At 40.9% G+C, this 20,901-nt stretch overlaps 1 protein-coding gene across 2 annotated transcripts in view; it reads left to right on the top strand.

Annotated features, from left to right (window-relative positions):
* SLIT3 (slit guidance ligand 3) overlaps window positions 1-20,901 on the top strand; it is a 400,487-nt gene that overhangs the window by 17,699 nt on the left and 361,887 nt on the right. For both annotated transcript variants that reach the window (XM_083718777.1, XM_083718776.1), the window contains exons 2-3: window positions 14,771-14,842; window positions 16,257-16,328. In XM_083718777.1, coding sequence (XP_083574903.1) covers window positions 14,771-14,842; window positions 16,257-16,328 — 144 coding nt within the window. The remainder of the gene's footprint in view (window positions 1-14,770; window positions 14,843-16,256; window positions 16,329-20,901) is intronic.

The raw sequence follows: 20,901 nt of genomic DNA, 5'->3' as shown, positions 1-20,901 counted from the left end.
AACGATATTCTGTAACTATAGAAGCAAAAGTATATTTCTAGAGTAGGTTTGCATTTTTTTATCAGTCCATCTCCATGCAGAAGATTACTTTCTTTAATCCCTGCCTGATACACAGGATAAAAGCAGGGATACCAGCTTTTGAGTTGTAGGAAGGGACCTGATAAACTGAAAGGAGAACTTTGTGGTGTGTGGAAAGGACCCTTTTAGAGGGAGGAGGAAACCAGCCAACAAGATGCTGTGGAATAATTAAAGCAGAAATATTCCTGAGATGGCCAAATCATGATCAGATGCAGGAAGGATCAGGTCCGCTGACGTGCTAGGATTAAAACCACAGGTTCATTGCTAGTATATTCATAGCCTTGCAACAGTTTCCCAATCACAATTCTGGCTCAGGATATAAAACAGTGGTTAATACACAGCTCATTTGTTAATTTTATTTTCTACATTTTACTTTTTTGTTTGTAAACATCTCTGGAATCTCATATACCAACTCTGCGGTGTTCATTTTGAACCTTTGATATATTTTATGCCACTCTGTGTGAAAGAAAAGCCTTTGCAGAATTACTGGAATGGTAGCTGGGGAAATAAAACCATCCCACTCGGTTGGGCAGAAGGCTGCTCTACAAGCTTTGCCAGCTGCCTTCTGCTGAAGATGATTGGATTGGGTTCAGTACCGTTCAAGGAAGCTGTGTGATATTTTATGCTTCCTTTCTTACGGGAATAAGGGCTACTGGACATGAGTCCACAGTGTTGTGAAGCAACATTTTCAGTAGCTGTGGCAGTTCAGTTGCCTGGGAGACACTTAATTCATGTGAATTTGGGGCGATGGCTCAACCCTGCTCTCTCCAGAGTACAATGAATGAACAATTGACTTGTCTCCTAAATATTTGCCCAGAAAATATTGACCCTTAGTTGGTGTATTGCTGACTCAAATCGGCCCTCCACCTACGTATTATCCAATGGGCTAACAAAAGGAGGGTCTTGATTTATACATAATAAAGCCCGTGCTTTAAAAGCTGTTGATGCATTTTAAATTATAATTTAAAATAGTAAAATTTTGAACTGTAACAAAACAGTTGGAGAGAAAGAAGTAGTTGTTGTTCCTGTCACCACTGCTGTCCCACAGCAATCCATTGTTATTACCTTTTAAAAACAACAGTGTGTCTTTAACCCCCAACAGCTACTGCATATGCTGTATGGGAGATTGATACTTCCAGAACAGACAATGAAGTAACACTTTGAAAAGATGTCCAAAGCTGCTGAGGAGCAAGGGTTTGTGTAGGACAGAAGCTTCTGCTTCCTTCTCATCCTCCTTCCATTGCTAACCCATGATATGGTTATTGAACATGAGGCTTCCACTGTGCTGAAGCTAAGCAGGTCTAGGTCTTGCCAGTGCCAGAGACATCCAGGGAACCCTCAGTTTTGTGCCCCCTCAGTGGTTCTATGATGAAAGGACAGTGGGATATAATTGTAAGATCTCCCCCCCCCCCCCCCGGATCCCAAACCTTCTCTGGCTGTTTGTTCCAACCAGTGGTTTGATGATGGGTTTTGAGGTTTTCTAATCAATGGAAGAGCTCTAAGATGTGAACGGAGGTAGAGAGATGTGGCAAAGCTTAAATGATTGATCATGAAATTCATGCTGGTTTACACTGTCCTGTGTCAACCATCCCTGAATTCATTTTCAACTGTTGATCCCTTTTTTTACCTGTTTAGAGAATAACGTAGAGGTTTTGCGAGTTGAAGTGAAGCCAACAATGATAATAATGACTTCCCTGACTTTCAACTCCTTTATCATCAGATAATTATTATATTTGTTTGTTTGTTTGATCATTTGATTTATATACCCCCCTGTATATATTTTTATATATTAAAAATAAAACAGTAAAATAATAACTCCCGCTTCTCACAGACACATTAAAAAAGCTGTAGAGTATTAATCAGCCTGGTTGAAGAGGAATGTTGAAAAGGCCCAGTTGAAGAGGAATGGTTTGCCTGGTGCCCAAAAACATAGAATGAAGGTGCCCGGTGAACCGCCCTGGGGAACGATTATATAAATAATAGGAGGAAATTTTATGGGTGTGCTTCATACTCATAAAGGAACATTGTGAGGTGTTCCCCACCATACACAGCTGGACAGTGTTCCACACTCTAGTATGGAAACCTCCTGTGTTGAATCTAGTGTTGCATATATTTATTCAACATCTTTATCAACGACTTGGATGATGGACTCAAGGGCATCCTGATCAAATTTGCAGATGACACCAAACTGGGAGGGGTGGCTAACACCCCAGAGGACAGGACCACACTTCAAAACGACCTTGACAGATTAGAGAACTGGGCCAAAACAAACAAGATGAATTTTAACAGGGAGAAATGTAAAGTATTGCACTTGGGCAAAAAAAATGAGAGGCACAAATACAAGACGGGTGACACCTGGCTTGAGAGCAGTACATGTGAAAAGGATCTAGGAGTCTTGGTTGACCACAAACTTGACATGAGCCAACAGTGTGACGCGGCAGCTAAAAAAGCCAATGCAATTCTGGGCTGCATCAATAGGAGTATAGCATCTAGATCAAGGGAAGTAATAGTGCCACTGTATTCTGCTCTGGTCAGACCTCACCTGGAGTACTGTGTCCAGTTCTGGGCACCACAGTTCAAGAAGGACACTGACAAACTGGAACGTGTCCAGAGGAGGGCAACCAAAATGGTCAAAGGCCTGGAAACGATGCCTTATGAGGAACGGCTAAGGGAGCTGGGCATGCTTAGCCTGGAGAAGAGGAGGTTAAGGGGTGATATGATAGCCATGTTCAAATATATAAAAGGATGTCACATAGAGGAGGGAGAAAGGTTGTTTTCTGCTGCTTCCGCTGCTTCCGCTTCCAGAGAAGCGGACACGGAGCAATGGATCCAAACTACAAGAAAGAAGATTCCACCTAAACATTAGGAAGAACTTCCTGACAGTAAGAGCTGTTCGACAGTGGAATTTGCTGCCAAGGAGTGTGGTGGAGTCTCCTTCTTTGGAGGTCTTTAAGCAGAGGCTTGACAACCATATGTCAGGAGTGCTCTGATGGTGTTTCCTGCTTGGCAGGGGGTTGGACTCGATGGCCCTTGTGGTCTCTTCCAACTCTATGATTCTATGATTCTATATGCAGAGTTCCATTCATGCAACAGGACTTTCCCCTGCCTCTCCTCTCCCTGCTCACCCTCAAAATCTGCTCCAGAGTGGAGATGAGTGAAAGGTTCCATTGCACAAATGGACATCTGCTGAGTAGTAGTGTTGGACAGGACTCACTTGTAGAGAAGGGTGGATACATAAGCATAACAACTGGGAGATAAGAACCTTGGAATCTGGAGCTCTTGGCAGCTCTTGGCCACTGGGGAAGGCTGGGCTGATGTCCACTTTTTTCCTGGAGTAACAAGGGAGCTGGCAGTTCATCTGAAAATCAAGTGAAGAGAGAGCTTTTTCTTTTCTTTTTTTAAAAAAAGCATAAATTAATACAGTGTTTAAATTCGGATGAAATCTGACATCTTTGATATGTGTATTGTTAACAGCAGGAGATAATGAGTGGTATGAAATTGATTTTCAACTTTTTGAATTGTTCAGTAACATATGACGGGTGAAAAAATGTAATTCATTTGTTTGGGAATGTTATATCTTCCAAATTATGCCACTTTTAAATTTTTATTAAGACCAGTATTGGATTTGGGAGAGCAACAGTGTTCTAAATGACTGGCAGTCGTTAATATAATTACTCTTGCAGAAGGATGGAGTGGTGAAGCAATTCAAACCTGTTTTTGTATCGGGGTTGGCTCACATGCTTGTAGCTCACATTCCTGTTTGTAGAAAGTCATACTAAATTAAAACACACAGACACACACACACACACAAGCCCACATTTCACTCAAATATGCTTCACATTAAATGGCTAATGCAGCATGTTTATGGGTAAAGCTTCCTCCAAAGGAGCTAAGCTCTGAACTCACATGATTGGTGTTTATGTTAAGTAGGCATTCCATGCCATTGTAGTCTGTGTTTATGTTTCTATCTGAAATCACTGCATTCCACTGTTGTTGCCTCCTCCCCAAAAACTGCCTGTTATACCAGTGGCTTTGCTTGGCTGCATGTATTGAATATATCACAAAGAAAAAAAGTTTGCTACCATGCTTGCTTAGGACACAAGTCTCTAAACACATTTGCACGCTACTTCTCCTTGTGTTGGGGAATAAGCCCTTATGCAACACAAAAATGAAGTGGACATTTTGCTCAGATGGTGTGTGAGGGGGAAAGCTCTTCCTAAGGTGACCCTTCTTCCTGCCTTTGGAAGCCTTATGCAAATCTGCTGCAGGCGATGGACTGTGGGTAGAAAGGTAAAGGCAAAGGACCCCTGGATGGTTAAGTCCAGTCAAACTTGACTGTGGGGTGCCGCACTCATCTGGGTCATGTGGCCAGCATGACTAAACCGCTTCTGGCTCAATCGGACACCATGGCAAGTGCCAAAGTGCACGGAAACGCTGTTTACTTTGAGTAACCTCAAGGGAGGAGTGTTTCCAGCTACCCCAGCCCCTGTCTGTGGAAGCCTCAGTGGTGCCTGAACGGCTGCTACCAAAGGCGCAGTGATCCTTTGGGGAAACTGAGGGAAGCCTTGACATTTGGTCATACTGATTTGATGCTTGGCTAATTTGCAGTAGACATCCAAGCAGTGGCTAGAATATCTAGGACCGTGGTGAAATGGTTCATAATCCCTTGTTATTTTTTTCCTACTGCAAAGATGTGTAATGCTGCTACATTTATAGTATACAAGTGTTGTTGTTTTTTGTATGCTGTTGCATTTGCCATTATGTTGCTGTTAGGAAATGGTTCTTACAAATGCTGATTTGTGGCGTATTGCTGTTGTCCTTGTTGCAAGACACTTTGAGCATAAGTGTATGCGTGGAAAAAGAAAACGAAAATTAAGTGGTGATGAAATGCAGCCTTGGTCCTGTTCCACCCAAGAACAGCCCGATGTCAAGCTGGTGGAGTCTTGTCCTACCCACTAATCAAAATACCAAGGAGCTAGGTGTGGATGATCAGATTATTTTAGTCTCAGTGGAGGAGTGTCCTCAAAGTCAGGGCTTTTCTAGAAAATACCTATTTTGATGGAAAGAAAACTAAAGCAGCAATCAACGGTTCAGTTATGAGACTTTCCCAGAAGGGAGAGAGATTGGGGGGCAGAGGGAACAAGGGGTTGTTGGCAGGAACATCCAGAGCGGTGAGGCGGTGCCACACCATTGCCCTCCTGACAGCAATGGTGCTGCTGTTTTCCAGCATGAGTAGGGAGGCAGGTCAGCTTGGTGGGAAAGTTGGGGTTGTGCAGGCCGGTGGAAGTGCTGGATTGGCTCTGTCACTCTGTGAGCATGTCCTTGACCTCACAGCTGTACAGTCTTGCTCCTGGTTGTGGGGGTGAGTTGGTAACACAACTGTGCCGTCTAAATGCAGCTTGAACAAAAGTGGAGGGAGAAGGAGGATAGTTGCAGTGTCACAGGGAGGACAATGGGGTTGAAGAGGAGAGGCGCCGCTGTTACCTACCCTTCCACTCCGTTTTACAAATACCTGAAAGGATAAGAAGACTCTGGGGGAAAGGGGACTGGAGAGTATAGAAGTGCAACTCAGGAGCACCAAGAGAAGGAAGGGCTGGTGTGTCCAAGCAGTTATAGGCTTGGGCATCGACTACTTTATTAAAGAAGGGGTAGTTCTGGGTGGGTTCCCAAGCAAAGGGAAGTGATCTTTGGCTTGATTTACAAGGGAGGATGGGGGCTGGAGGTAACTGGCTTTTCTACAGTGAGCTTAGCACTTCCTGTGTGGTGCCCTTCCTTCTAGGGCTCCTGGAAGCCAACCAATGGAGTTTCAGTGAGGCTTTGGTTAGACTGCAACAGGGTGGAGATAGGATGTTTCAAATGTTCCCTAACTCCTGTCTGGGATCCTATAGTGCTGCCTGGCAAATTGATGAGTTCCCAAACTGAAGTGCCTTCTTCCACCAGTTGCATTAGCAGTGCATGGAAAATATGGTACATTGGTCTGGCTTCTTGGGTGCCTGATTTGATACCCTTGTTAATGTTCAATGTGCGGCTGGTGATTGGAAGCCACAGTAATGCAAAGTCTTCCAATAGGCAGGGGTACTTTGTCCTTTTCCTGTTGCTAAGCTACCACTGTTAAAAGCCAGAATACATCCTGCTAGCCACACAGCTGAAGAAAAATTTAACTGCTCAGTCTCTCCCAAAGGGAGAGTGTAATGCCTGCTTCCTCATCCCCATCACAGAGGGCTACATTACTGCATCATTCATGAACCCTGAAGTACATTTCTGCCCCGTTCCCCCCCCCCCAACAGTGCCAACATAAATAAGTCTGGTTTGTTGCTTGGGTTGGAAAAAATCATACCGAAAGCTGTTATGGCCAGAAGGTCATGTGCCAGTTTTTCATTGCCCATAGCTTAGCAATGACAATGTAGCATTTTGTTTACTTCAAAGTTAAACATTAAAAAATCCTTTTTTAAAAAAGAAAAGAAAAGAGTACCATAGATATTTATGATGACAGGATCATTATTTGGATCAGTAATTTGGCTTGGTTTTGGTGTAGGCCAAATTTCTGTGCTCTCGGTAGTGGTTTTGGGTGTGGCCATCTCTTTCCCTTTATGTTGGGCCAATTTCAGACAGTTGACAGGTGTCTCTGCTGTTCTTCATCTTGTGTCATATGGCTATTCTCTTAGTTCAGGGGAGGGGAAGGTAAGCTCTCTGTGGTGTCCTAGCAACCAATGACATGCTAAACTATATATAGCTGACAAATGTGCCCTGTGATTACTTGGAAACCACAAAATGCTTGTTCCTCCCTTCTCCACCTTGAAATGGCCAAGATCTAAGTGCCACAATGGTGGTTGTTAGTAGCTGGCGGGAGAAAACCCAGCCTACAGAAATGAACTGGTTTTTGGCTTGTTGAATTGGTGGGCTGGCTCTTGGAGGCTTCTGTCTGAAGACCTCTGGAGAATCACAGCACCTGCTGTGGCTGCAGAGATCGGTAACTTGGAACTGCTGCCTCCTGTGCTGTTTTTGCTGCATTAGCAGCACCAAAGTGACCTCTCCAAGGTGCAAGCCAGCGCACTATGTATGGAGGTCCTGGGGTGCCCAGATGATGCATTGGGCACCAGCTTGGCTGTAGGAGTTGGCTAAAGGAGGCATAAAAGGCTGGACCTTGAGGTTATAAATATTACGTTTTGGCAGGGTATAGCAATAGTTTTTCCAAAGTTCAAGAATTGTTGTTGTTGTTGTTGTTGTTGTTGTTGTTGTTTTACAGTTGAGTTTGAAAAGCTGCATCAAAAGTGGGTTCTTTTTTGGGGGGGGTAGTGTGTGTGTATTAGATTTTACTTTGAATGTACTCTTGTAATACTCCAGTGTCTTTAAAAGTCACATTTGAAGTGGAATTTGGCTGCTGCATGTACTTAACATTAATAGCTACTCATAATGAAGAAATGCTGCTCATCATAAAGGCTAATGGTCAAGAATGTGTATCATCTGCATGTTGCGTTAGACAAAGTGAACTGAATAAACACATCAGTTGTACTCTGGCTGACTGAATCCACTAGTTCTTCTACATTAGCCCCAGGAATCATTAAAAATCCAGCAGCTGAGCTCATATTGTGCCTGTAGAGGTTTTCCTTTTAAACTGATTGGCTGTAAGCAGTCTCTTTTCTGCATGGTCCACACTCATCCAAATCAGACCCAAGCCTATTGGGCCTCCTGCCAGGGAACTTGGAGGAAATGTAGCCAGACCTGGCTTGGAAGCTGCTTTTGGCTGCACTGCCCCCACAAAGTTTTTTGTTCCTTCCCCATCCCTGTACAAATGCTTCTAACACCAACTTTTGCTGGTGGAAGGAACACAAAGGGTGTGACTATAGCTGGGCACAATCCACCATTAGCGTGGAACAGTCTACAGTGGTACCTCGGGTTACATATGCTTCAGGTTACATTCACTTCAGGTTACAGACTCCGCTAACCCAAAAATATTACCTCAGGTTAAGAACTTTGCTTCAGGATGAGAACAGAAATCGTGCAGCGGCGGCACAGCAGCAGCAGCAGGAGGCCCCATTATCTAAAGTGGTGCTTCAGGTTAAGAACAGTTTCAGGTTAAGAATGGACCTTTGGAACGAATTAAGTACTTAACCCGAGGTACCACTGTAATCTGGTTTGAGCTTCAGTTTGTCGGCTCTCATCCGTCTATTACTGAGGCAAGACAATGGTCCAGCACCTCCACTGCCACACCTGCAGATGTAAAGGAGAAATAGAGCTGTGTGTCATCAGCATATTGCTGAAAACATACTCCAAACCCCTCTGGATGACCCCACTCAGCGGTTTCATGTAGATGTCAAACAGTATAGGTAATATGAACATCAGTTTGCCTAATAGGTAATTATTTCAGTATAAACCTACTGAGGTGAGGAAAGAGCTTCTAGTTATTTACAGAACTTCTTTCACTTGGAACTATTCTATTGAAGTCAATTATGAGGATTGGCTGTTGTATTGGGAATGTCCTATTAATAAATAAGCTCTTGATTGTTTTAGTTAAAAATGATCAAGATTAAACCTTAGTTGGAGTTTATGGAATTCAGAACTATAGGGAGGGAGGTTGCTAGCAAGTACAATGGAAGAACACAACCAATAGTATATGTTGTAGGGAGTAACAACTGTTGCCATATTTGCTGAGAGAGAAGCAGGGCCACAGCTCATGCAGGTTATGAATGTATGAGACTCATTTCATAATTGTTTTTTGGAATGCTAAAACAAATGTTAATGTTTCCTGGCTATTCAAAGCTGCTTTTACTGGAAATAGCTGACATTCTAAATATACAGAAATAGCAAATCTAGCACATAAAGTGTTGATAAATTGTTAAACTCATAATTTACAGTTCCATTTAAAAGGGAAAATTTTCTAACCCGTGTAATTATTGAGTAATTTGTGCTTCAGCGGTTTGTTGCATACATTTTATCGCAATAATGTGATAAAGTGAGCTTGAAGAACTGGGCTTGAAGAACTGAGAATTTCATTGAATTCAGTGATGCTTTTTCACCCAGTCTTTGATATAGCAGAAGATTCTGCTAAGAGAAGAGGAAGGGAGTCAGCTGTTTCTCTCCCCCAATCTGTTCCTTGAGGTAGGGAAGAATCTCCAGAACTGCTCTAGAAGGTGCTGAGAGAAGCTGCAGGGAGAAAGGGGGAACTTGGTGAGAACTCACATTCCCTCTTCTCTTATTAGTGGAGAGCAACACTAGGTCAAAGAATATTCCATGAATTGAAGGGCACCACTGGATACAGCCCCAAGTGTCTGTCTTAGTAAGAAAATTTCCTTTGAACCATCTGTTCGGAAGCTGATGCCACTATCCTCTCATGTTGTCCCCTGCAACTGTGATGTAAAATGAGGATTCAAAACTCAGGTAAATGGAAATTATATGGTCTGAAGTCCATTGTTAATGGTGTAACATCCTTTAACTGCAGAATATCCCTTCTCAACATGTTCCCTTCTTGCTTCATAACTGCTTCACCTTCTTTTAAAGATGACAGCTTACTGATGGCCACCTGTGCATATTTTCCTTAGCAAACACCGGTAAAACTTATTACCATGTGTTTGAAGGATACAGCATTTGAGCAGTAATATCTCAGTAATATCTCTTCTTTCATATACTGAATTAAATACATGATAATACTTTGAAAATGATCTTCTGCTCAGCACACATTTTGTTGAACAACTTGACTAACTTGCACTTCCTCACTGCTTTCTAAAATTCTGCACGTATCTCTAACATTGCTCTTTCCACTTACTATTACTATGGGTTGTTTGTAACTTTCATTGTGCTTTTGAAACGCCTTCTCTATTCAATGTGCACCATATATTTATGTTAACATTTTGGTATCATTTTTGGCATCTATAGCTAGCAGTGTTTTTACAGCTGCTTTAATGATAATTGTGTTTTGGTTTAACTTTCTTCTCATTAACAACAATCTGCTTCCCCACAACTGTAATAGTGAAGGGAAACATCAACAATGTAGGCATATATCGGTGTGTACTCTTTTGTTGTAACTTGTTCCTGCATCACTGATAATGGAGACACTCAACTTTTTGGCAAGTCAAGGTGTTGATAGTGGTGTACAGAGCCCTAAGTGGCTCAGGGCCTGAGTACCTTCCTCAATACCTCCTGATCCTTGCTCTGAGATCAGTGAGGAAGGCCCTGCTCATGGTCCCATCAGTGGGCATTGTCCAATGTACTGTGACTGTAAACAGAGACTTCTCAGTAGTAACTGTGTGGTAATGGTGCTCCCTCCCTGAAGATGAGGGTACTTCCTTTACAACATTCAGTATCTTCTAACATCTGTCTTGTTGCTAGTTTTTCAAAACTCAGTACTTACATGTTGATAAAAATGCCTTTAATTTTTTTTCATTTTCTTGGCCATTACCAAAAAGTCCACTTTTTCAAAGCTGCAATTATAGCAAAACTGGCTATTTCCACGAACTGTCAGTCCTGTAACATTGAAATTAGGATTTAGCACCCTGGCTTCAATGTATAACATAACGTGGGTCCCACTAATTCACACAAAAGATTGCTCTAATCTGTGTTTTCATCTCCCCTTAAATAGCCCAGTAAAAGTTAAGTTAAGTTCCAAGTTGCTGAAAATGTACATTTTGTGTTCTTGAGAGAACTGTAACCAGCAGAGGGCAGTATGAGGCATTCTCTAGTCCAGTGGTTGTTTCAATATGTATGTCTCGAATGTAAGATTAAGGAGGTCCAGATGGATTGTTGTCAGGTGACATACAGGTCTTCATATTGAACCCGTTTCTTATGTTAAGATAAAGTCAAGAGGGAAGTGCCAGGTTGACCAGATACCGCCTCTTGACTTGCATCATTTCAGCTGAAACATGTGACTCTAATCTACTGCTGAAGCTAAGTGGATCTGGCCTGGGCAGAATACCATCTGGGAGCCATATGTGGCTGTTCTTAGCTCTACAAAGGCAAAACTGGTACAAATGTAATAAATAAATAAGGGCATAATTAAAGCAGCTGTGTCCCCATTTGTGGGAATACCCCCCCCCCCGCAAAAGCTCTCAGAGGGTCTTCTTCCTCTCTTAGAACCACAGATTTGAGGCAGGAAACCAAGTACATATGGTGATACCAAGCAACAGAGAAGTGTTATTAGAACTGCGGGGGGTGGGGGTGGGATATACTTTTTATTGATCTGAAAAAATGACCAAGATCCCATCTGTACTGTACATTGAAAGCAGTATCATACCACTTTAAACAGTAATGGCTTCCCCAAAATAATGATGGGAACTGTGGTTTAAGAGCCCTGAGAGTTGTTAGGAAATCCTTTTTCTCCTCATCGAGCTAAAATTCACAGAGTAGTTTAGCAATCCATCCCTCCTCCCAGGGAACTCTTGGAATCGTAGCTCTATGAGAATAGGATTCTCCTAACAACTCTTGGTATCCTTCCCAGGATTTTGGGGAGTAAGCCATGACTGTTTTAAGTGGGATGTTACTGCTTTAAATGTATAGTGCAGATGGCAGATGAATATATTTGAAGGCTTAAGGTTCTGGGAAGATCTGGTAGGGGAGGAGGGTGTGATTAGGAGTGAGAGAAGAAGTAAAAGTTAACTGCAGACTGAGAGCAGTAACTAGCTTTTAACTGCAGCAGCAGGCCACAAATAGGAAGTTGTAGCACAGTTAATTGGCAAGTTTGTGGGACCCAGGAAAAGTTCAAACTCTTGGTTGACCAAGATAATAATTTGTTCAGTGCCAAATTTTTGTATCAAACGTAAGTGTGGGATGATTCTTTCCTTCTTGAGGCTTTTCCTACCTGTGTCCTCTTTTCCCTGTTCTGTACTGGAAAGTGAGTGGTGTGAAGAAAGAGACTTATAGTCCATTCAATTGTGATGAATGAGGAACAATTTACCTCACACCTTGGACTGTTTACCTAACCTATTGAGGTAAAGTGGAGGATTATGATCTCACCAAAGAATTTTCTAGATTAGGCTGAAGCTCCTGGAATTCTACTATACCAGATAAGACACCTGTATGGCCTGTTGCAATGGCCATGGTCATACTCAATTTATATATCACATTTTATGTCTGTGCTCAGAGCAGTTCACATAAGAAACAAAAACCATCTAAATACTGTGGTAGAGTAACAATACATAGTATAAAAAGTATACCTGAAAACATTACACTAAAAACACCAACCATTAACAGTTCATTTGGTATGCATCAAAATGTCAATCAGGTTCACCAATATAGCAAGTAAAAAGATATTATAACTTCACACTCAAACCCAGTAAAATTAATACATAGTAATCCCCACCCTTTTATGCTTCAACTCAAGACAAGAAAATCCCCTCAGAGCTATCACAAAGGCTCCCAGGGGCTAGAGAGCGGTACAAGGTACACAGAAACAACAATTTCCTGATACGCAGGCAATTGTGAAGGAAACAGTAGGAAGCTTTTACGTATTTGTGGACAGCTGATGGTACAAGTCACATAGCTAAAGGGTGTGGGGTAAAACAAAGGTGTGGGAGGGGACAGAGTTAATGGTGGAGGTGGGTATTTCAGTGCAGCTAAGTGCTGCACTTAGACTTCAAATTTCAGAGGGTGATGATAAGTAACAAAGTTGAAAATATGGAGAAGTGTTTAAGGAGGAGAACAGTTGACTACCAGGCTGGAAAAGGAAGAGGCTGCCAAAATACTGTTTTGTTGCTTTCTCTTAAAGCTCCATGAAACATGAGTACTTTGTATATGCAAATTGCTACTGAATGTTTAATAATAGGCCTTTCACTGTGTTGGCCTGTAGGGTTGCCAAGTCTCTCTCTCCTCACAGGGCCAGCGGGCCAGGGAGATGAGCCAGTTAGTTCAAGGATGTTGCCTGTTTGAGCAGGAAGTGGATGTTGGTGGTAGATTGTGATTTTTTAATTTTTCTTTAAGTTTACTGCAAACAAATCTCAAGTGGAGGACTGATGGACTCATCTGCATGTGTTTCCAAAGCATATGTTTTATGTCTTTGTTAGCATTTGCTTCTTAGGTTCTTGCTTTTACAGGACAATAAATAAATAAAAATACTTAGATTGAAAGTGAATGCTGGAAAAAGGGGAAAATTTAAACTCACTTGAGGGTTTAAGTATCCTTGTGGGTGTGGGCAGGAAAGACTGAGGGTGGGCCTTGTAGAAAATAGCTTTCTCTCTTGTTCCAGCTCCTTTACATGAAATTGGTCTTCTAGTGAGCAAGTTAGGCCCTATAACTTAACACCATCCTTATCATTGTCTACGCAGGCTGAACTGAGTTGGAGTCTACAGGTTTCCCACCTGTGTAATAATTTCACGGCTCCTGAATACCTGACAATCCAGTTAATGATGGTTTTAAACAAATGAAAATTCACAGGAGAGAAGGGGCCTAGAATGCCATATCTGTTAAGGATAAAATTCCACTGGAACAATTGACTCCATGTTTGGAAAAAAATTAATATAGCATGTCATGCCAATCAGGCTCATGGATTTACTAAAATTATTCAAAAGTTGTACATTAAGGCTACAAGTCTGTGGGTGGTTAACTGGGATTAACCTTGAATAGCATACTGGAACTTCTCAATAAACATGTTTAAGATTAAATTTTATCATTTTTTTATTATGTGCCCTTTTTATGTTTTAGTATTTACAAGCAGCAAGGTAATATGTTTATCTACAGGATGGGATATTAATTAAAAATTACACCTAGATTAAAAATCAATTACCATGAGCTTCATGAAGTACTGATTCTACAAGTGGAGATATGACAGACAATGTTTAAACTGAAGCAGAAAATGTGAAGAAAACAAATTGTGCATCAAGGAAATTTAGATTCTGAATAATACAAATCAGTTTAAAATGTGTACATAAAATCATTTTGTATGCATGTTGTCAAGTAGCATCTTTATTCATGATTAGTGTTTATGATGCAGATTTTATAATAATACAGGGACAGGAAAAATGCATTGTTATGTAATAGACAACAGGACTGCAGTGTATAGTATTAGATAGGGAAAGCTAATATTTGAAACTATCACAGCCTGGATTTTGCTTTTTAAAAACGTACATGAAAATCTCAGTGTTAACACCAAGAGAGGTTTTTTTAATGTACTGCCTATACATTAAAATAAATATAAAATGTCAAATTATGCAAAATTCCACGTGTGCCGGTATTTAGAAAAGTATTACTCTTCTCAATAGTATAGGCAACCATGCACTACCAATTTGCTCTGCCCTGGAAACCAGACATGCTTCTCTGCAGAACGGACCAGTACTAGTTCGGTGTGATAGTGACATTTAAATTTGGCTCAGCTCCGGCTCAGTACTGGGGAAAGTATTATTATTATTATTTTGGCTTGCAACAGTGCCCTGACTTTCATATAGTTAATTAACGTCAGTTGAGTAGCCATCTGTGGTTGTTCTGGAAAAGACTGATAGAGCCAACACTGGAGTTGTGAAAAGGGAAATACAGTAATAGCTCTAGTAGTGGTATTGCCTGCAGCAAGCTGCTGACATTATTCAAGTACCAATTGGTCTTGTCTGGCACACCAGTCTTTACAAACTTGCTAAATGCCTTGTGGCATGAATAAATTAATCTTGTCTTCCTAGGTGCGCTCTCTCCCTCTCAGACAGATAGTTATTTCTTAAATTGTTGAAATGCCTAGCAGGTGCTTTTGTCAAACATGAATTTACTTTTTCTTTTACAGTGACTTAGACAGAAACAACATTACAAGGATTACAAAGGTGGACTTTGCTGGGCTTAAGAATCTTCGTGTTCTGTGAGTATGGGGGGAAGTCTCCCTAAAGCAGTTCCTTTTATTTTAGTATTCAGCAGCTATCTACCACAAGCAATAAAATTCCCTCTGTGTTGTCAGTCTTCAAGCTGATACACAGCTGTGCTGCATACACTGTATTGAATTTATATGCTAAAAGTACACTTTTCAAAGGTACAATGTCAGGCACATTGCACTTTCCACACTTGATTTTGATAAGTCTATTGTATTGTTTCGCTTGCTTGTAAATTGACTTTACTAAATTAGTAAGCAGGATGTTCTGTAGAGTTCTGTAGGATATTGACTTAGACTTAAGCAGTGCAGTCCTAAATAGTAAAAGCCGGCTCAGTTCAGCGAGTTCACACCCAGAAAAAGTGTGAATAGCATTACTGCCTAAGTGACATTTCATAAGTGACACCAACAGAAAAACAACAACAGACAATGGTCTGATTTATTGAAGTTATGCTGTGGTAGAAATATCTGTGTGCAAATGTGTTAGCAAACCATTAAATGCTCACTAATAAAATGTGTGATTTTAACAAGTCTCTCCCCCCCCCCCGAATATGGTTAGTCAAATAAGTCATGTTGAACTCAGCTGAATTCTGGTATTTAGAATTGCAGCCTGAGGCCAAGTTTGTACATGGCTGTTAGTCACTCAAAGACCGCAGTAATAACTTGCATGCATGAAAGAGACATTACAGATCTAACACAGACAGATATAAATCAGCTGATAGTTCTTATATAGAGTTTTTCAATTGGTATGGTTTTCTGTTGATAACAATACTTCAAGCCTGATTAACACTTGATGCACATGTCATTCAGTAGCTATGTAGAGCTGATGATTACTACACCCTGTACCACATAATCCTATATATGTTTACTCATAAGCAAGTTCTACTGTGTTCATTGTCGTCTATTTCTAGGTAATGCATAGGATTGCAACCTTTTTAACCTATTACTGTCTTCTACCAAACATATAAGTTGACGCAAGGAATTCTGTCACCGCCCTTCCCCTATGCCACATCTAATTTCTATGCCCTTATTAGTCAGTGTCATTGTCATATGATAGATAAGAAAAGAAACTAATGGATAAACTCATTTTTAAGCAGGAATTGTTTTCATTTGGGGAGGGATGAGTTGGTATCTTCTCTGTTTCCCTAGTTAATATGACTGGTTTTTAGATTGTTTAATCGTTCTATTTTAATGTGAATGTTTTGCAACATTGTATTTTAGTGGTTTGCTATTCGCTGCCTTGAGATCCCTTTGGGATGAAGGCTAGCTGAATATAATAAACATTTGTTTTGGAGAGAGTGGGAAGCTAACCTTTGTGATGTATTTATTTTTTACATAGGCAATTTGAGTAATTTGAAGATTGCTTATATTTTTAACATCAACAAATATCTTTTCCCCCCTAAAATAGGCATTTGGAAGAGAATCTAATTAGTGTAATAGAACGTGGAGCATTTCAGGATCTAAAGCAACTTGAACGGCTGTAAGTATTCTCTCTTGCTAAACCATCTAAATTGTACAGTTGAGAGATGGTAAAGCTTTCTTGATGTGATGGAGGGTGGGGTAGGGGTGACATATCACATAGTGATACCTCGGTTTACGAACTTAATCCGTTCCTGAAGTCCGTTCTTAAACCAAAACCATTCTTAAACTGAGGTGCGCTTTCCCTAATGTGGCCTCCCACTGCTGGTGCTCTTCCACTGTTCGGATTTCATTCTTAGACCGAGGTAAAGTTCTCAAACCGGGACACTATTTTCGGTTTTGTGGAGTTCGTAAACCGAATCGTTCTTAAACAGGACTGTTCTTAAACCGAGGTACCACTATACATGTTAACATAGCAGCTGTCTCACTCTGGGGGGTGGGGAAATGGTTTGAGCTTGTGGATGGAATATATTCAAGCTGTTAAAACTGAATAAACAAGTTATGATTGCTATTTTGTGATCTATGAAAAGCACTGAATAATAACCATAATAGCACCACCAGTGTGCATGACATTTTACAGAATACAAAAGAATAGTTTCTTACAAGAATCTTACAATCTAAAATTCAACACAGGGGAATCAACAGAGTTAGATAATACAGATATTTCAGTTGCACATGCTTTAACTGAGTTGCATTTCGAGTTCCTGAAGGGCATAGGCATCCTAGAATTGTAGAGCTGGAAAGATCCCAAAGTGTCATCTAGTCCAGCCTACTGCAATGCGTGAATCACAGCTAAATAATCCCTGACAGATAACCATCTAACTCCTGCTTAAAAACTCTCCAATGAAGGAGAGTTCTTAGGTAGTTTGTTCCACTGTCAAACAGCTCTTACTTTCATAAAGTCATTCCTAATGCTTAGTTGGAATTGCTTTTTGTGTAATTTGAATCCATTGGCTCAGACCCTGCCCTCTGGAGCAGCAGAAAAGAAGCTTGTGCCATCTTCTGTGTGACAGCCCTTCAGTTATTTGAAGATGGCTATCATACCACCTCTGCTTCAGGCTAAACATAACCAACTCCATCAGCTGTTCCTTAAGAAGTAGGGAGGTTAATACAAAGGTGGGCTTTAAGGAGAGATGTGAAGTTGTTCTGCCAGACAGTTCTAAGTATACATGGCAGAAAGGGAGAATGGATGGAGATCTTTGGTTAATTGAAGAATCTGGAGAAGGAACTCTAACGCACAGTGATATATCAGGCTATAAGACCATCAGGAGAGATGGTCAGGGAAGCTGTGTAGGACTTTGAAAATAAAGGCAAAGCAGGTTGTGCTAGATCCAGGAATCGACAGGAAGCCAGTGCATAGGGATTTAAGGTGATCAGATGGCCAGAGAATGAATGGTTTTGGCAGCAGAGTGCTGGATATATGTGAGGGTATAAAGTTGAGAAAACAGAACACCAGAGAGAAGATTGCATAAGCTGAGATAATAGATGAGCAGGGCACGAATGAGAGTTTTTGCCAAGGTGACAGAGAGAAAGGGCTGAATTTCTGCAAAATTGTAAATGGAGAAGCAACATGGTTTGGCTGCAACAGAGTAGAGAGAACATTCAGTGGATAAGGAAAGTGTACAGGAAGAAGAGGTTTGAGGAGAAAAGTTGAGAAGTATTGCATTCTCTCCCCCCCCCCCCCCAAATTCATGCACAATGTATTAAACCTTGCATCTTAATATAGTGAGAAAGCTGTGGGGTGTAGTTGTAGTGGTTCTTTTCATCAGAGAGGACAGATAGGAGCCATGTGCTGATATGGTCAGAGTTCAGACTGGCTTATGGTGTTCAATTGCCGTTACTGAAAATCTGCAGTTGGCAGCTGAATACCAAAAGGCAGTGTAGGCTCAGCTTAGCATGTGGTGAATAACACCATCTGATCCAACCTCCAGTAGCATAGCCTGACAAAGCCCACAGTTGCCAAAGGCTCAAATGGTTGTGTAAATGAGCTCTAATAAAATGTGGCCAATCCCTGCAAGTGTTCACATGTCATGGAAAGTGTGACATATTTTGCCGTAGGCTGAATGGGATTGCCTTTTCACTAATGCAGTTTGCAGAGTTCAGTATTGAACATTAGGCCGCATTTTAAAACGGGATTTTATTCATACAATTTCTTTTTTACTCTTGTTGAAAATATTTAATTACACTTGTAGTTTGATCTGTTATATTAGATGAAAAAATATTATTAGCCCTTTTTAATAAAGTAGCTGTTATGACAGCTAGACTCTCTCTGGCCAAATAGTCATTAATATTGCAATAAAATATCACTGGAAATAATACTTGCTTCATTTGTGGTTATTCAAAAGGCATGAAACTTCAATGCCAAATGAATGTTGTTTTAATAGTATTTCACTTGCTGACACATCAAAGTAGAGCTAAAACTACAAACTAAAAATATAGAAATTTTTCTTTGAAATTTATTGCTTGTTATGGTTCCTGCATGTAAATTTTGAATATATGAAAAGGTCTATAGATTGTATTCAGGCCAAAAACACACTTGTTGACAGCTTTCAAGTTATGTTACTTTGAAGATTTACGCTTCCTAAAAACTGTAACTTAGATTAAGCATTTGGATGCATATAAGTTCTCAAACCATAATGCAATGATTTACTTTAATAGACAGCAAAATACTTAGGGTGGTTGAAATTACTAAGTGCAAATAAAATGTGGCCTTGGAAAAGGTTGCACCATAGGAAAACTGCTGTTCAGTCAGAGGTGGCGGTGGCTGCTCTGAAATCAGTTATGCCCAGTACTGTGTAGGCAAGTATAGTAGAGCTTCACAATTGCAGAGATATGAATAGCTGAAAACTTGTTATTCTTATTAAAGAAGAAGGGCCAGTTTAAAAGTCTATTATAGGCTGTAAAAAAATCAATATATTATTGGCTCCATGTAGTGTACATAGTGCAGGTTGTTGATTTGGGTGCTTAGTTCATATGTTGAAATGTAGTTTGTACACATGGAAACTAACTTCCACTCCCAGTCTTCCAGAAGCTGTACTCCAGTGTAAGCCAATTCTGTATATTGGGGAAGATCTAGTTACAGAATCCCATTTTCATGTTTCAGATAAGTTATTTTGACTGTTTTGAGCTGCTTTCATGGTGGGCTTTTTAAAAAGCTTTACTCTGAGTGGAAAGGTAGCCATTGGCAAATTCGAGATGACTGCACTGGAAATGGACAGTTCATTTTTTATGCGATATTTACAGGGAGAGGAGGGTGGGAGATAAATTTGGGCTGCGTCAAAGTATATTTTCCTCATTCAAAAGGAATGTTCTGAAATTCTTTGTGAATAGTTTCCTGATTAGTGGATAAAAAGTTGGTGAATTGGGGTAAATAAATGTTTGTTCAGATGTTTCATATTACTTAGGTCATGTTGGATTTATGCTTTAGGGTAACAATTCTTTTAAGATTCAAATTTTATCCTGTGGCTGATACTGATTAAAACTAAGTGCAGTGGACAAAGATTGCTTGTGTAACATCCAGTTAACTAAAGACTTGTTCTGATTTAGCCTCTTTCGATTTGAGCTTTTGGAAATATTCTTATGGAAGTATAAATACAAACTGTTAAGGCCTTTGATTGCATTTGGATCCATGAACAGTATATGAGAAGCCTGCTACCTTTTCCTGTCAGATCACTATGGGGAGGAGAGGGCACCAATTCCTAACATAGGAACAGTTGATATACAATAGGTTGGATACAGCTGGACACCAGTTTGAATCAAGATGGTGGACTGAATCGTTCAAAACTAAACTGATTTTAACTACTGATTTGAAAACTGCACTTTTTTTTGGTTTCTTGGAATTCCACCAGGTATAAAGCTGCTAGCATCTAATTAATTAATTAATTAATAGCTGGCATATTCTGGTAGGGCTGAAACCCTGGAGATCTGCTGCTGCTAACTTATAGACAATATTGAGCAAGACAGACCAATGGTCTAATTCTGTCTAAGGCAGCTTCCTATTATCTATTAGGTAAAGGTAAAGGTACCCCTGCCCGTACGGGCCAGTCTTGACAGACTCTGGGGTTGTGCGACCATCTCACTTAAGAGGCCAGGGGCCAGCGCTGTCCGGAGACACTTCCGGGTCACGTGGCCAGCGTGACATCGCTGCTCTGGCGAGCCAGAGCCGCACACGGAAACGCCGTTTACCTTCCCGCTGGTAAGCGGTCCCTATTTATCTACTTGCACCCGGAGGTGCTTTCGAACTGCTAGGTTGGCAGGCGCTGGGACCGAGCAGCGGGAGCGCACCCCGCCGCAGGGATTCGAACCGCCGACCTTTCGATCGGCAAGTCCTAGGCGCTGAGGCTTTAACCCACAGCGCCACCTGCGTCCCCCTATTATCCATTACATTGGAACAAATCTAAAATGATATAATTAGATTATCTTCTTAATGTTCCCTTAGAGCAAGAGTAGGAAACATTTTCTATGGGAAAAATCTGTCAGAGACTGCATCTCATGATGGTCACAGCCAGAGCAAAAAGTGGACAGAATTTACAACACTGTATAGTTTCTCTTTCTCCCTTTCTCCGCATGCAAAATTAGGCTGATGGTCCTACCACAGCTCTAGAGCCATGCAGTGTCTAGAAACTTAACTAAGG

This window comes from Podarcis gaigeae (assembly GCF_964106915.1).
Source record: "Podarcis gaigeae genome assembly, chromosome: 2".
In the NCBI taxonomy this organism is placed as follows: domain Eukaryota; kingdom Metazoa; phylum Chordata; class Lepidosauria; order Squamata; family Lacertidae; genus Podarcis; species Podarcis gaigeae.
Note: the sequence above shows the minus strand (reverse complement) of the source record. Positions and strands in the feature narration are given on the sequence as shown.